Below are 17,408 nucleotides of genomic sequence, written 5' to 3'. Positions count from 1 at the left end.
AGGGAGAGGCTAGTCTTACTGAGGGCAAAGAGATCGCTAGATCTCCCACGATCAATCTTGGGCCAAAAGGCTGTTTCGACTGCGCAAGTACCGATAGTGGCCTAGCGTTGGTCAAGCATCCGCGAGACCCAGCTATCCAGTAGAACAACACAAGAGGATGCGGAAGCACCGACCCGCTCCCATTTTACCGATAATGATTCTAGAGTGTCTTTATTTGCTAACTCATCAGCTTTGTAATTACCTGCGATTCCGCTATGGCCCGGCTAAACAGTCGTTATAAAGCGTTCCTACTCTATATAGTATAGTCTTATTACTCCTACTAGTGTTATTATGTATATCATTCTTTTTAAATTTGAATAGTCGATATGTGCGGCCCATATTCCATTCATGCCCACGAGACTCAGATACGTTTATAACATATTTGTCAGTAAGATATCTCCTTGATTAGATATCCTGCAGGGTGGTTCCTGTTTTGGCTAGTTCATCTGCTTCACAATTCCTTGTAATATCACTATGTTGTTTAACCCATTGTAAGCTTATCATGAAATAGTGGATCTAACACCACTAAGAGATCAAGACATTGTTTGACTAAATTAGATGAAACGATATATAATATATATACATATATTCCTTGTTATGAGCACATTCCTTGTCAGAACAAGAAGGCTTTCTTTAATTGCTGTGATCTTCGTTTGGAAGACATTATACGCAATTATCTAGTTTGAAGATTTGGATGTGAAACGATGTGAATGACGGCTTGAATTGATTCGATAACTCTTCACCTTGATCTCATAAACCGAAAGCAATGATTCTCTCTCTTTGTTCGGCTTTTTTATTTTTCCTAGCAAGAGTTACCAAATCAGTCTAGAAATTTCAGAAAATATAGTTTTTTGACTTTAAGTACACTTGAGGGCACTAAAACATTATAAATTTGGCAGAATAGTGAAAAAAATGTGTTCCAATCACGTCCGTTGTAGCCTCAAAGGAAAGGGTCAGCATTTTTCAAACAGATTCTGAAGTTGGTCGCATTTTTTAACGCATTTTCAATATGAAATCACAAATATATATTTAAAAATATTGGAAAAAGGAAAACCGATCCTTTTTTTTATTTACTCCCAGAATAACTGATCAATATTGGAACCTTAAGGGAGCTCTAGATTGGTCTAACACAGAGAAAAAATTGTATTTCATATAAATACCTGATTTTTTTAACACCTTTGCACTTTCGTCATATGTTTATGCCGCCGGCGTTGACAATTTTGTTGTTAGCTTTCGTAAGCGAATGCTCGTGCCAATCATTACCGAATGCCGTCGCCATTTCTTGTATGCGAAAAATTCAATTAACTAAATTGCACGAAAGCGCGTACTAAGTACGGCTATAATATATTTTAAATTAATGTAAATTGCATTTCAAAATTAAAAATTTGCTTCCTAGTGTATGTGCACATACACTCAAACACATAGATTTTGCAATGAGCCACTACTTAGACCTTAGTCCGTAAATGCACTCGTTTAGTATAGAAATTCACTTGCGTACAGTCGGTATACACATTATTTGTATGTAACGAGTTGCATTGAGGTAGGGTCCAAAAGCGTCGAAGCATCGATCGGCGAACCTGAGTAATATATTTTACATATATGTATATAGTGTAGATAATATATATGTATATTCGCCGTACAGATATTCTGAGCTTGCACTTTTGCACTTTTCTCATTACACTTTGCTTTCAGCTTTTCGTAAACGAAAATTGGTTTATTTATGCGAGAATTTTCATTTCATAATTGATTGTAAACTTCGCTGAACTGTTACATATATATATATATATACACTATATGCTTATGTTTTTGTTATCACACGCAATGCTGGCAGCCAGCGGCGTTTATACGCTCTACGCACTTCATTACGGTAATGTTTACGTCCGCAGTATTCCGTGCTATACGATTTTACATGTTTTGACTTTTCCACAATTTAATTAATTTTTTTGTGCACACATTGCTCGAAACAGTTATTTATTTATTTTTTTTTAAGTTTTATTTATTTTTTTCAGTTTTATTATTATTTTTTTTTTTTTAATTTTGCTCTCTTCATTTATGCAGTCAGCGAGGTCGGTGAAAAGCGCCGCGTCGAGTGCATTGCTACCGGACGACAAGACGGCCAAGAACTTCAAATTCGCCAGCAAAAGTATAGCGAGCGGCAGCTGAGCGCGCCACTGTAGGTGTGTTGGTGGCACGAATATGTATATGCAATGGCTTATCGCTTGAGTTGTGGGGTGTGCGGCACCTACGACGGTGCGCGCTGATGCTAGCGTTGCTCACAAGCGCTCCCGCGCGTTGCGAGTGCAAAAATGTGTACGCTGAGCGGCTGCTATGTAGCAAGAAAAAAAAATCTCCAAGACCAGCGTATACAGTGCAGGCGCAACGCAGAGAAAAAAGTGCAGCGCTGCCGTTTGTCTTTGTTCGCAATGTGAAAAGCGCTCGAATGCAAGCGTCATGCTAACTCACTCACATGACGAACTATATTTAAAGCGTAAAGTGACGCGCTGGCGTTGCCGCAGCGCGCTGTGCAATTTGTAGTGAGCGCGCAATGGCTGAGCGCATAAATTTTTGCAAAACTAAATCGGCACTCTTTTGTTATATATTTATTTTCGTTAGTGTTATTTGTAGAACCTGTTCAACGGCATACGCGGCGCATAGTGTTCTAACAAAATACACAAAACTAATTGCACGATAACATTTATTTTTGCAAATATTTTTATTATTATTATTTTTATTTATTTCTTATATTTTTTGCTTTCAATTAACTAAATAGCATGAACGCGCCGCCGTACAAACCGAACAACTAAACATGCGCTTGCATCAGACGCGTTTGGTTGACGCATTGCGCTCGCTGTAGTTGGATTTAAATGTCGTGCCGCCGCACGCAACAAAGTCAAAGAACAGTGGCAATATGGCAATGTCTGCAGTGACAATAACGATGACGCGCTGCTGCGACGTTGACGCGACGCACGACGTTCAACGACGGCGCAATGAACTGCAACGCGGATCATTGGTGGATTTGCAAGCGCACACAAGCAAAACGTGCTCACCAATACGCACAAAACACATATGCACGAAAGCGCGTTGGTGTAAGTGAGCGCTTGGCATGCATGCATTTCGCAGGCGCTCAACAAAAAGCTGCACACACACTTTGACTTTTGAGTGAGCAAGTTTTTAGCTGAGGCGCCGCTAAGCGCAACTTCAGCGTGAGTGAAAATCGCGCAATAACTCATGTATATGTGTGTGTATGTGTGATATATGTATGCATGTATATACTGCGTCGGCGTTTTACCCCTTTTATACTACAGTGCGCGCGAAAGCTATTGGTGTATGTGGTTAAAAGCATATATATTACCCGTTATGTACCACAAATGTATAGTTGGACTTACACAAATAAAGCTAAAAATGCGTGTGTGTACTGGTAGCATTGAAGTATAGCTGGCAACGCTACTGCGCAGGGGTATTTCTTTACTAAAAAAAAAGGTAGAAAATGAAACGCAGCTTATTAAAAAAATATTTGAGACAAATCATATTAATTTATATTCATTACATACATATATGTATATATAATGTAGCGCGCATGATATTTACATATACATACATACAAGTAAGTATATACAAGTGCAGCTAGACATATGTAGTTATAAGGTATATAGACTAAATACATATAGTCAATTTTAATTTTCTATTTTATTTATTTTCATATTATTCACTAAAATAAAAACACTAAGTTTCAATATATTGTTTTTTCGAACAATTTCATAAATAATATCGCTTAACCGTTACTTGTCACCTAAATTTATATATATGTATATATATTTAACATAATTAAATTCTTAAAAACTTGGAGAGAAATACCAGTTTTTCCATTAATATACATATATACATAAGTAAGTTCTATGAGTTAGGCCTAAACATATACAAATTTGGTATAAATTATGTACTGTATGTCCGTAATTTCTTTAGATATCGAGTCTTCAAGTTGGTGAATACACCTATTGCTGTCAGTGTAGCCGTCGATTATTAAATGGTGTGCGTATTTACTGGTTGTGTGTCTTGGATAAGGCAAAGGTACAGAGTGTAGTGTGAAATTTTTTATGTTAGTGATGTTAACTCATCATATGATGTGGTGATGTCACATATAAATGAAAAATTAATTAATCTGTATTGTGTTTAGCTTACAAAATTGTATATTATGTCACTGACCTCATGACATAACACACTGCATACATTTATTTCTGTATTTTACTGGTTGTGTGTCTTAGATAAGGCAACTGTGTAGAGGATGTGTTGTGAAATTTTGATGTCAGTGATGTTAACTCACCGTTGACATCATGTCAGAACACACTGTTCAGATCTATTGTTGTATTTCAAATCACATAGAATTCTGTGATCGATTAGAGGCATACAAGGGGACGCTGGACGTAACTCCTTATTTTAGCAAATGTCTTGCCAGAACTTAACCAAATTGATAGAAAATTATGAGGCTACTCAATTCTGCTTAACTACTGCAAATAATTTGTCATGGACAAGAACAGATAGTAATCATTTCGTTTTAGATCCGGAGTTTCTGGTAAGTCATTAGGGATATGTGTGGCTTGACTTTGCTCTAATGGAACACAATTCTTCTTTTATTGGCCAAAGCTGGTCGCTTCTGGGCGATTGTTTCCTTCAGACGGTCTATTTTATGACAACAGAGGTCCGAATTAAGAATTTGGCTATAAGGGGCAGCTCATAAGCGATGATTGTCTGTCAAGCTCACAAACATATAGCGGGACCTCCCTGGCCGTCAATCCAGGCTTGATCATCTCGATATGACCGCGACTGCTTTCGATTGGCATTGTCGTAAGAGACCGGATAACTCATCGATTTTGTTGTAATTTATATAAAGAAAATGCAATCCAATTAACAAGTTTCCAGTTAAAAGTTAGTCCTACGATAACTTAAGGAACGAAGTTTATTTACTACTGCTTTGCTTTCGCGCGATAACATAAACACAACAGCCAAAGAAGTTCTCTCTAAGACGATACTTTGGAATACTTAAACCGGTTTAGGTTCAAGCAGCTGGGGTATATTTTTACAGAATATTGCCCAAATGTTATTATCTTAGTCAATATCATTTTTATACTCTTGCAACATGTTGCTACAGAGTATAATAGTTTTGTTCATTTAACGCTTGTATATATCACCTAAAACTAAGCGAGATAGATATAGGGTTATATATATATATATAAATGATCAGGACAACAAAAGGAGTTGGTATGGGATAGTTTTAAAGGAGCCGGGGTAACAGTTGGACAATGAGCGTAGAATCGCCCCGCTCCGGACTTATAGGTGAAATTACATATTTTGAAACCCGCCCCACCGAAATCGAACCAAAACTGTCCAAGCCTCTGGATACCGAATATGTGGACCCAGTGCTTAAAATTAACTGTTTACCAAAAACATTGGTCAAAATAGATATATGTGACCTGGTCTACGGAAAGGGGGCTTAGGTGTCAAAAAATCAATTTTCACGAGAAACTGACGAAACGAGTTGTTTATTTTTAACAGCTGTTTCCCAGAAAACTAGTTTTCGCACGTTAGCTCCCTTTTCGTAGACCAGGTCACTTATATGTAAATGAAACTGAAAGACAAACCTTTTCTGATAGTAATATGTCGGCATGTTACAAATGGGTTGAATCGGGTCATTACTTCCTTTAGACCTATATACCTTATACTATATATCAGCCAATATGTGAATCATCTTAATAAAATTGAGATAGCCTGTTTTCCTTATAACGGTGCATATTTATGCTTAGAATGAATAAAATCAGATTAAAACTCACAAAACTCAACTAACAAGCCTCATGTACCCGAAAGTACTTCCTTGGCTTTATTCCATGCAAGCTGCAAGCGTGTGAAATGCTCGACTATACCCGAACTTCGCTCTTCCTTACTTGTTATATACTATATACCAATGTTTCAATTGCAATTTGGTATTTATAAACGAAATATTTACTAACACAATAAAACATATATATGTTCGTTGAACATACTAATTGATTTTTAATCAATGAGATACGATATATATGGAACGCACCGATTGCAAGCCCGAAGAAAATCCTTTTACTATGTTAAAGACAAGTTAAGCCTAAAGAATCGTGCATATGAACATATGAAATTACTCACTCCAGCGCCCACGAACTTAGGTTGGCCTCGTTTCGAGTATAAATACTTTTTCGCACATTCGGCCTGCAAACAATTGTATATGGCACAGCGTGCCTTTACCAACAAAGGTAGGAGATAACAATTGTATATTTTCATTTTACTCAAACACTAGTTACTTAGAGTTTTATTCTTTCGCCAACAGCAACAAAATGTTCAAATACATTATAATTATGGCAGTCATCTCGGCGGTGCAGTGCGCTGATGTCGTACGCATTCCGCTACTTAGGCATGAAAAGAGTCACAGAACGTTGGCAAGTGTACGCGCTGAAATCGCTGGACTTCGTAGTAAATACAATGTGACAAAGACGCAGACGCAGAGTATCGTCAAAGAAACACTCATCAATTCAGAAAATATGGGTTATTATGGCAATATTAGCATCGGCACACCGCCACAATATTTTTTGGTGCTTTTCGATACGGGTTCTTCGGATTTTTGGATACCCTCAAGTAACTGCCTAACCAAAGATTATGCGTGTCACGACCATCATCGTTATAATAGCAGTAAATCGAGTACTTATATACCGAATGGCAAACGAGCTGACATGTTGTATGGTAGTGGTGATATGTCTGGTTACTTCTCCACCGATACCGTACGCATTGGTGGTTTAAATATTACAAATCAAACTTTTGTTGAGGCGACACAAGAACCGGGCAATACATTTAATCATAAACATTTCGATGGCATACTCGGCATGGGTTATCAGGCATTCGCATCGGATCGCGTAGCACCACCATTCTATAACTTGTGGTCGCAACATTTGATTAGCAAGGACATATTCTCCTTCTATTTGGCGCGCAATGGCAGTTCGCAACAAGGTGGTGAACTTATATTGGGCGGTTCAGACCCCAAATATTACCGTGGTAATATTTCATATGTACCAGTTACTCAACAAGGCTATTGGCAATTCAAAGTCGACTCTATCGCGGTTAATGGTACCACCGTGAAGCAGAACTTTCAGGCAATTGCCGACACCGGCACCAGTCTTATCGCTGTTGGCGATTATGAAGCTTTCGTGACATTGAATGAGAAAATTGGCGCTAAACGAGTCAATGCGGATAACTTTTATGTTAATTGCTCTACAGTAGCGTCATTACCGAATGTTGATATTAGAATTGGTGGCAAAAACTTCAGTCTCGCGCCAAGCACCTATATACATCACTCGAATGGTTTATGCTTGTCGAGCTTCTTCTATATGGCAGATTATATATGGGTTTTGGGTGATACCTTTATTGGCAATTTCTACACTGAATTCGATTTGGGCAATAATCGTGTGGGTTTTGCGACAGCCGCTTAATTATTTAGATGAAATTCCGTATTAAATTGATGATTTTATTGGCTGTCCATAAATCTCCGTTATACGGATGCTATATTTTCTATTAAATATCGAACTGTAAATATACGAATGCATTTATCGAGTAAAATATATAATTTTTATGAAAGGCGAAAGTCAAATGAATATGTATACAGCAAGCATGAGGTTGGAACTATTTCGTTTTGCGCTAAAAGTATGCAATATTTCATTTTTAGTTGTTCAAATGGTATAGTTATAGGCGCAAAGCCATATTGTGTATATTTAGGAGCAAAGTGAAGAGTCTATTCGGCGCCGTTCACAGCAACTTAGACTGACGTATAGAACGACTTGGCGCAATTTACATCGACATTTTAAATTGAAAGCGTACAAGAACTGAGGCCGCTCGATCTTCCCAAGCGACATCGCTTCGCTCTATGGGCTCTGGAAACGTTCCAAGAAGATCTGACGTATTCAAGCCAACTTTCGTTCAGCAATGAGGCCCATTTCTGGACCAACGGGTATGTAAAGAAACAAAATTGCCGCATTTGGGAAGAAGTGCAACATAAAGAGATTTAAGAGCTGCCATTTCATCCAGATATAAATAACGGTTTGGTGTGGTTTGTGGGCCGGTGGAATCATCGGTCCATATTTTTTTAACAATGATGCGAATGAGAACGCTACCGGCAATGGCGACCGTTATAGCGTCATGAGAACCGACTATTTGAAGACTGTAATTGAAGCTCGTTATCTCGGCGACATTTCATTTCAACAAGACGGCGCCCACTTCCCACTCATTGCATCAATAAATAGATTTATAGAGAGAACAATTCGGTGAGCAGATAATTTCACTTATTGGGTCCGTCAAATAGCCACCAAGATCGTATAATATCATATCGTTTGACTTTTTTTGTGGATATATGGTTATAAAGTCTAAAGTCTATGTGGACAATGGAGCAAACCATCATGCGTCTTATTCGCCAGTTACCAGTCGAAATCCTCGAAGGAGTCATCGAAAATTGGACTCAACGGATAATCTTTAAACAATAAATGCCAAAGAATGTTTTTTTTGAATGATAATAAACATTCTCGAAATGGATCACCCTTTAACTTCGGTGTAACCGAATCAATGTTTTTTCTTGTTTTATTTTCTTTGTATGAGGCACACACCGAAGTCCACGCTGCAAGTAACCGAACTTTAAAATTTGAGTTTAAAATTGTTATGATTGCCAAGTCCGCACACCATTAAACTAAAATAAAATAAAGATACACTAAAGCATAAGTGATCAATCAACGTACTAATGTCATTGATAAAAGTACTACCCTCCAGTATACGTTATCAAATTGAAGTTCGTGGACACAAATACACTCACATGATAAACAGTGGGCTTAAAGCGAATTATATTGGATACAAAGTAAATTTTCATTCTTACAAAATAAGAACAACTATTGCTTACTACCTTTGTGCCAATAGTTTGGATATGTGCTATATAGTGTATGTACATACATACTCTTATATTTATTTACCAATTTCATTCTGAAACAAAAAAAAGTTAATATCGTCTTCACCGAAGCTATAATACCCTATAAGTAATGGGCTAGTTCGCGTGTATGGTATGGACCCATACTATATACTGGTTCGCGAACATGGCAAAACCGATCAGTCTTAAATCTTGATATACAAAGAGTGTTCAAAAATTACTGAGATTTCTGTTTTTTGAAAAAAAGCTACTCATTCGACTGCCAATGTTTTCGCCTTCAAAATAGTCCTTATTCGATACACATGCCTGCGCTTTCTCCAATTGTCGAAGCACTTCTCACACTTGACTTTTGGCATAGCCTTTAGATCTTTCAGAGATTTTTATATGTATGTATATCTTGTAAAACCCAGCTAACCTAATATACTATGTTCAGGGTATACCATAAAATGAACCTCTTGATTAAGACTTATTTTGTGTGAAAAAGTAACAGAACCTTTGACTAAGAACCCCTTCTCTCTCATACCCAGTGTATGCCCAAATATAGTGAGAACGGACGACTGGACGTGAGAGAGTTAAAACTTTATTTCATGTGTGGTCTGATTGGAACTTGTTTTAAGAATTACGGCAGCCTGAAACTAGTTCGTGATGAATTTGTTCAAGAAAATAAGGTTTGGCAACGCCATAACAACACGCAAAACAAATTCCTAGCATTAGTGTTCCCAATAATGACGCTTACTTTTTGACCAAAGAATCAAATAAACAAAGTCATTACTCATAATTGATTATTATTTGTTTGTATTAAGTAGCTTAAGATCCATCGATTGCAATGTCGCCGATAAGACATTGCACATATGAGTGTACCGCATGATACACACGCAACATGTTGCACAGAGTAGAATTGATTTGTTATTATTTGTGACACCTTGAAGTGAAGGAAATGTATAGATATAGACGACGCTGAGAAAATCCAGTTATTTTGATTTAATGACTTTAAAAAAGTGGACGTTGCTCCGTCACCAAAACATTTAATTTATATCTCACAAACCTCTAAAGTTTGCTAGCCAAACTCCCTTCAAAATTCTATGATATGAACATTTTTGGCAACTTTCCAAGTTTTTTCAATGAAATTACTATCCACAAGATTATTTGCTGTCAGTAATCGGCCCCCATATGCAAAATATAAGGATTTTCGTCCATCTGTGTGACTTGAAATCATAAATATGGATTAGAAGTACAATACCTAGATTTAAGAACAGAAATCAATAATCTCGGTTATGATAGAAGAAGTTGAGAATATACATAATATACGGCTATACTCGAACTTATCGTTGCCTTACTTGTTATGTACTCGTATGGATAGATGCGGTATTCCACACCTGCCGGTTGTTGGGCCGAGCTTCTCAGACATATTTGGGGTTGCTTTTCGACAAGGTGAAGAGTTTACAAGTATTAATCCACCTCCCTAGTAGTACAGTCAAATTTCTGAAAAGCCTTTTAATGGAAAATATAAATGATTTCAACAAAAACATCTTGTATTTAAAATGGGACCGTTCACCTGTATTTAAGCTACCGCAAAGTCGCTTAGAGGTCACGCACTCAATGCTTCATTATGGCACCCCGAAAATATAATATAAGCGAATTCAATATCCAAAAATACTATAAAAAGGGCATTCATTTAAGGAGGGCAAAACTTCGAAAATATTTATATTCCACATATCACCACTGCCGTGTGGTCCAATCAAAATGCTTAAGTTTACCGTGCTAGTTTTGTGTTTGGCCTTGGTGGCAGATGCCGCGCTCGTACGCGTACCGTTGAATAAGCCCAACAAACGGCGCTCGATTAAAAACTACAGCACGAACCTCGCCGTGCTGCGCAGCAAATACAACTCGAATTTCGTCGCTACCTCCGAGCAATTGAGCAACTATCTGGACGATCAATATTATGGACCCATCACCATTGGTACACCACCACAAAATTTCAACGTGCTTTTCGATACAGGTTCATCAAACTTATGGGTACCTGGAGCACCGTGCGCTTCCGCCGATGAGGCCTGCTTAACACACAATACCTACGACTCCAGTGCATCGAGCACATACCAGGCGAATGGCCAGAGTTTCGCTATAGCATACGGTAGTGGTAGCCTGACGGGTTACTTAGCCGTGGATACAGTCACGTTTAATGGTCTAAGCATTGCACAGCAAACATTTGCTGTAGCTACCTCTGAGCCAGGCACTACGTTTCTTTACTCCGAATTCGATGGTATTCTGGGCATGGGTTATCAACAGATTGCGGTCGATAATGTAGTGCCACCATTCTACAATCTGTACACGCAAGGCTTAATCGATTCGCCCGTCTTTGCATTCTATTTGACTAGTAATGGCACTTCCACTCAAGGTGGTGAACTTACACTTGGCGGCGTTGATACTAATCATTATGTTGGTGAACTCACTTATGTGCCGGTGGTAAGCGAAGGTTACTGGCAATTCAATATGGATTCGGTCATCATTAATGGTGAGGACATATGCTCTGAGTGCTCAGCCATTGCCGATACGGGCACCAGTTTGTTGGCTGTGCCGACCGACATTTACGAAAATGTACAGAATGCTATTGGCGCTCAACTAAGCAGTGATGAAGCATATTATGTGGATTGTTCGGTAGTGAGCAGTTTGCCAACTATTTCGTTTGGTATTGGCGGCACAACCTTTAGCCTTAGCGGTTCCGATTACATTGTAGAGTCGGATGATGAGAATGGTGGTGTCGTGTGTATGTCCGCTTTCGAAGATGCTGGCACGAACTTTTGGATTCTTGGCGACGTCTTCATTAGCAAGTATTACACGGTCTTTGATATGGGTAATAATCAAGTGGGTTTTGCTCCAGCAACCAGTGAAGCATTGACTGATGACCCGAGCTCAACTTGCAGTTGCGCGTGTGAGTGAAAATTATGGATATAATGGAAGAGTTATTAACGAAACCAATTTAACGCTTATTCTTTTACTTTTGTTTAATAAAATATTATAAAAATAGCGATCACTGCAAAAATATATACGATCCACAACTTGTTTATGTGTTTGGCTGGAATTATATGGTTTACAACAGGATTAGTAGATAGTTTGGAATAAATTTTATTCGGGTTCTGAAGCAGGTGTGTTACCAGCCCTTAAGATGATATACATATATACATATATATATATGTATATATGCATGTATTATTTGTGACTTTTTCGAGTTTTACTTGAGCAGTTCCCAAATAAAATATTCATGTTGTATTTTAGGTACAGGGACGATTAAATCGAGCTGAAGCTGTGGTATAAAAGGAAGATCTGTATATCTTGGGCATGTGTTATCGCTTCAAAACATCGTCCATTATAAATGGTGCTGTTTAAACAATGATACATTAGGTTCAAAAGCTTTTATAGACAGTCTTATCCAAAAGTTATAATAGACGATATTTGAATGTATTTGAACGAATGAATTCTCTCTTGTTAATAAAATGGCGTGTAGCTGAAAATAAAAACAAACGATTAGTTAGTTGCAGCGAGTAGTTAGTTTCAACGAGCTTTACATATCTACATACTCGCATAGCTTATTCTACTACTTCGTAAAATTTATACTACTGTTAAACGCTCCATAAATGAAAAAGCTTTCGGTTGAAGAATTGCCAAAGAAGAATTGCTTGAAGAATTGCCATCCTTACTTTTTTTTACTCAACGACAAGTGATTATGTTCAATTAATCGACTCATCGTTTTACTCATCGTGACTGTTTTTCCAACATTGTACTAAACAGCGACAGCAATGGACCTTGTGATGAAGGAAACTTTAAGCTCCAAGTAATATGAGTAACTTCTGATAAGGGATATTTTCTATATATTAAAAAGGATCCCACGGAAAATTATTTGACTATATTTTGAAACAGCAAAATAATTAGCACAAACTTCGAGATCAAAGCAACGACCCGATCGAAATCGCTTCGGGAATTGGACTTCCATGCAAAAAGAAGAATACTATAGCCCTAGAATATACTGTAATTTTAAAAGAGATCTTCACGTCGCAGAGCATATAAACTAGTAACAAACTCGTTACTTTTAAGACCGTTACTTTTTGGATCCATTTCTGCCTTAAGCTCCAGGAATTAGTTTCGTTGCGGTTAACGCACTACATATAGTCTATCAAGGTCCAACAAAGCGGTCATGAGATATCGAAAAAATTTCAGGCATTTACATACATATGTATTAGTGACATTCTTCTATATCTTATCTTATCTTGACTATCTTTTTAAGGGATTTTGCAACATTCTAAATTATGGAATTTCATCAGAAATGTGTAACTTGGGCTTTATATTTAAAAGTAAAAGTAAATATGTGTACATAAGGGTGAGTAAAAAAACAACCTTTTCTGAAAGATTTGTTGATAGACACCTCTAAGAAGAACTTCTTCTTCTTCTTTTTGCAATGTGGTGCCAATTGGAGATTCCAAGAGAAGCCAGGTCCTTCTCTACTTGGTCTTTACAACGGAGTGAAGGTCGTCCTCTTTCAGAGCTGGAGTGTTTTCGTACATTCGGACGACTTAGCCAGCGTAGCCGATGTATGTTAATTCGCTGAACTACATATGTCAATGCAGTCGTATAACTCGTAATGACAACTCATCAGATATTGTCATCGTCCATACCTCTGCAACATATAGCAGGACAGAAATAATGAGTGACTTATAAACTTTGCTTTTTGTTCGTCGAGAGAAGACTTTACTTCTCAATTGCCTACTTAGTCCGAAGGAGCACTTGTTGGCAAGAGATATTCTGCGTCGAATTTCGAGGCTAGCATTGTTGTTGCTGTTAATGCTGGTTCCAAGGTAGACGAAATTATTTACAACTACTACAACCGTTGGTTTTGATGACAGGAGATATGTCGTCTTGCCCTCGTTCACTGCCAGAGACATTTGCTTTGCTTCCTTATCCAGTCTAGAAAAAACAGAACTAACGGCGCGGTTGTTGAGGCCAATGATATCAATATCATCGGCATACGCCAGCAGCTGTACACTCTTATAAAAGATGGTACCTTCTCTATTTAGTTCTGCAGATATAATTATTTTCACTAAGAGCAGATTGAATAAGTCGCACGAAAGGGAGTCGCCTTGTCTGAAACCTCGCTTGGTATCGAACGGTTCGGAGAGGTCCTCCCGATCCTGACGGAGCTTTTGATATTGCTCAACGTCAGTTGACACAGCCGTATTAGTTTTGCGAGGATACCAAATCCAGACATAGCGGCATAGAGGCAGCTCCTTTTCGTGTTGTCAAAAGCAGCTTTAAAACCGACGAAGAGGTACCGTGTGTCGATCTCCCTTTCCAAGATTTAGCGCATGGTGAATATGTGGTCAGTGTTGATTTTCCAGGCCTGAAGCCACACTGATAAGGCCCAATCAGTTTGTTGACTGTGGACTTTAATCTTTTTCACAATACGCTCGATAGAACCTTACTATATATGCGATGTTGAGGAGACTTATCCCACGGTAGTTGGCGCAAATTGTGGGGTCTCACTTTTTGTGTATTGGCCAGAGCACACTTAAATTCCAATTGTTGGGCATGCTTTCGTCTGACCATATTTTGCATAGAAGCTGATGCATGCTCCTTATCAGTTCTTCGCCGCCGCAATAGCTCAGCCGGCAATCCATCGGCTCTTACCGCTTTGTTGTTCTTCATACGGGTAATTGCTATTTGAACTTTTTCGTGGTCGGGCAATGGAACGTCTTCTACTTCGCCGCCGATTGGGCAAGGCGGAGGACTTACCCATTACTATTACTTTCTAAAAGAAGTCTATATACCAATTTTTCAGAGTACGAAAGGAAAAAAAGTCAAAACCTTTTTTGACGCACCCTAATGTATATATGTATCAGCAACTTTGTAAGAATATATCGCATATTCACGGCGTTGTATTAAGCAGCTTAAAAATATTTGTTATCTGTCTACAATACGCCGATAATTAGTGTGTTATTAGGACTTAAGCTTACGCATAGTTCGTTGTCAATATAAATTTAACTGTACTTCTCAAAAGATAGTGTTTTAAAACTTTGCGGTCAAAACTTTATTAAATTTAGAGAAACTATTTTAAAGAGGGTATAAGTATAGCCATAATAGTACAAGAATGATGAAAATACAGATGACGACAGCTTCGACGCGTTGCCTTCCTTGATAAGCCTTAACAAGCGTTTAATAGAAAAATATGTCAGTTCGTGACATCATAAACGAAGGCAGGAAAAGCCTTGTTTGCAATTACTAAATACTTTTGATCGTTCGTTTCATTTATGACGTAACATATCAGTATCGTAGAAGCAGAAGAAGTATCGGTATCGTCATCTAGCATATGTACATCGATACTACGCGATTGCCATTACGAAGCCTTATGTAAGATTGTGGCATGAGTACGTCGTGTTATGCACCAAATTTGATAGATATAGCATACTTTCCATTAAGAAGAAAACAATTTTCTAGATTTACAATCGAGTATGGAAATTGGACAGGCCAGCCACTTAGTTTTATTGCATTTTTCGGCACTTGTGATAATGATTTCATTAAATAATATTTAATAGATAAGCAGTATAATTATTTTACAAACATTTGTATGTACATAGTGACATATTTTTTATCATTTAATGAGGCATTTAAGATAGACACATTTGGAGTGCGCCTTCATGAGTAATACCACAATATTGATACGATGAACGTTAAGTCCTCGTTATTTATTAATAAAGTTCCGAAATTTTGATAGTAGAAGTAGAAGCGTACATAAATAATTAATTACTACGTATGGTGCAGTTCAGTCCAAATAGACAGTCGCAATGTTGAAGTCGGTGATCGTGGTTTTGTGCCTAGCATTGGTCGTCGATGCCGCGCTCGTGCGCATACCGTTAACTAAACCCAGTAAGCGGCGTTCGATTAAAAACTACAGCACCCATCTAGCCTTGTTGCGCAGCAAATTCAATTCGAGTTTCATAGTTGCCAACGAACAATTGAGCAACTACGAGGACGATCAATATTATGGACCCATCACCATTGGTACACCACCGCAAAATTTTAATGTGCTCTTCGACAGCGGTTCATCGAACTTATGGGTACCTGGAGCACCGTGTGCTGCCAACGATACCGCTTGCTCCACACACAATACCTACAACTCCAGCGCATCGAGCACCTATCAAGTGAATAATCAAAGCTTCGCTATACAATATGGTACCGGCAATTTAACGGGCTACTTAGCGGTAGATACCGTTAATGTTAGCGGTTTGGTTATAACAGGACAAACTTTTGCCATAGCGACCTCGGAGCCTGGCACCACATTTGTCTACTCCGAATTCGATGGCATTCTGGGTATGGCTTATCAACAGATTTCGGTTGACAACGTTATACCACCATTCTACAATATGTACACGCAAGGCTTAATCGATTCGCCCGTCTTCGCTTTCTACCTGACCAACAATTCCGCTGATGGTCTATCTGCAAATGGTGGCGAGCTCACGCTCGGTGGTTACGATACTACGCATTTTATTGGTGATATAACTTATACACCGGTTACTCTAGAAGGCTATTGGCAATTCAATGTGGAATCGATTACTATTGGTACCAGTACAGCCATATGCTATAGTTGTTCGGCGATTTGTGATTCTGGCACTAGTCTGTTAGCCGTGCCGACCTCACTTTACACAACTGTACAGGCTGCGCTTGGTGCTATATTGAATGCAGATGGCGTGTATGTGTTCGATTGTACCCAAACAAGCAGCCTGCCGGTAGTTTCGTTCAACATCGCTGGAACCATCTTTACTTTAGACAGCAGTAATTATGTTTATGAAATGGAGGGAAATTATGGCAATATATTGTGCGTGTCGGCTTTTGAGGATGGCGGCACGAACTTCTGGATTCTTGGCGATGTCTTCATTATGAAATACTACGCAATCTTCGACATGGGCAACAATCAAGTCGGTTTCGCGACGGCTGTTAGTAATTCCAGCAATGTAGAAGTAGTAGGAGGCGGCGCTTTCAATTTGAGCCCTAACTTTTTGGGTATCTTAATACCTGTTCTATTGGCTTTCTATTTTAAAGCATAATTGGGTGTTGCACGTGAGATTTATATATGTCCAAATTATACATTGCAACACATTTTACATAGCTTAATTTAATTAATTGTGGAAATTGTAAATGTAAATGTTATTGTTGTATGTAAAGCCTATGTATTTATATGTGGTATATGTATATGACGCCACTGTAACCTCGTTATCAACGTGGACTTTCGATTTCATTTCAATTAGATAAACAACATTTTTATATAGGACACCCATGATATATTACCTGCAATGAATCGACTCATCCATTTTCAGTTTTTTGTATCAAAACAGTAATAAACGAAAAA

The 17,408-nt window shown here is 38.2% G+C and overlaps 3 protein-coding genes and 1 long non-coding RNA gene across 4 annotated transcripts in view; 3 read left to right on the top strand and 1 right to left on the bottom strand.

Moving 5' to 3' along the window:
* Positions 1–2,784, bottom strand: part of LOC126754126 (uncharacterized) — a 62,358-nt gene extending 59,574 nt beyond the window's left edge. Inside the window, exon 1 of the long non-coding RNA XR_007666262.1 lies at positions 1,200–2,784. This is a non-coding gene — a long non-coding RNA (uncharacterized LOC126754126). The remainder of the gene's footprint in view (positions 1–1,199) is intronic.
* Positions 2,785–6,085: 3,301 nt separating this feature from the next.
* LOC126754105 (lysosomal aspartic protease-like) lies at positions 6,086–7,686 on the top strand. Its single transcript, XM_050466012.1, has 2 exons — positions 6,086–6,314; positions 6,389–7,686. Exon 2 carries the CDS (start codon positions 6,396–6,398, stop codon positions 7,539–7,541), a length of 1,146 nt encoding a protein of 381 aa, XP_050321969.1. The 5' UTR covers positions 6,086–6,314; positions 6,389–6,395; the 3' UTR covers positions 7,542–7,686.
* A 3,022-nt stretch (positions 7,687–10,708) lies between these two features.
* Positions 10,709–12,060, top strand: LOC126754103 (lysosomal aspartic protease-like). The gene has a single exon (XM_050466009.1). It carries the CDS (start codon positions 10,760–10,762, stop codon positions 11,951–11,953), a length of 1,194 nt encoding a protein of 397 aa, XP_050321966.1. The 5' UTR covers positions 10,709–10,759; the 3' UTR covers positions 11,954–12,060.
* A 3,783-nt stretch (positions 12,061–15,843) lies between these two features.
* On the top strand, positions 15,844–17,408 carry LOC126754115 (lysosomal aspartic protease-like). The gene has a single exon (XM_050466026.1). It carries the CDS (start codon positions 15,847–15,849, stop codon positions 17,104–17,106), a length of 1,260 nt encoding a protein of 419 aa, XP_050321983.1. The 5' UTR covers positions 15,844–15,846; the 3' UTR covers positions 17,107–17,408.

Source organism: Bactrocera neohumeralis, chromosome 3, assembly GCF_024586455.1.
Source record: "Bactrocera neohumeralis isolate Rockhampton chromosome 3, APGP_CSIRO_Bneo_wtdbg2-racon-allhic-juicebox.fasta_v2, whole genome shotgun sequence".
Taxonomy (NCBI): domain Eukaryota; kingdom Metazoa; phylum Arthropoda; class Insecta; order Diptera; family Tephritidae; genus Bactrocera; species Bactrocera neohumeralis.
The sequence above is the reverse complement of the archived record's forward strand: the minus strand, read 5'-3'. Positions and strand labels throughout refer to the sequence as shown.

Excerpts from the sequence above, each read along its gene's own strand:
- LOC126754115 (XM_050466026.1), top strand. The coding sequence starts at position 15,847 with ATGTTGAAGTCGGTGATCGTGGTTTTGTGCCTAGCATTGGTCGTCGAT.
- LOC126754103 (XM_050466009.1), top strand. The coding sequence starts at position 10,760 with ATGCTTAAGTTTACCGTGCTAGTTTTGTGTTTGGCCTTGGTGGCAGAT.
- LOC126754105 (XM_050466012.1), top strand. The coding sequence starts at position 6,396 with ATGTTCAAATACATTATAATTATGGCAGTCATCTCGGCGGTGCAGTGC.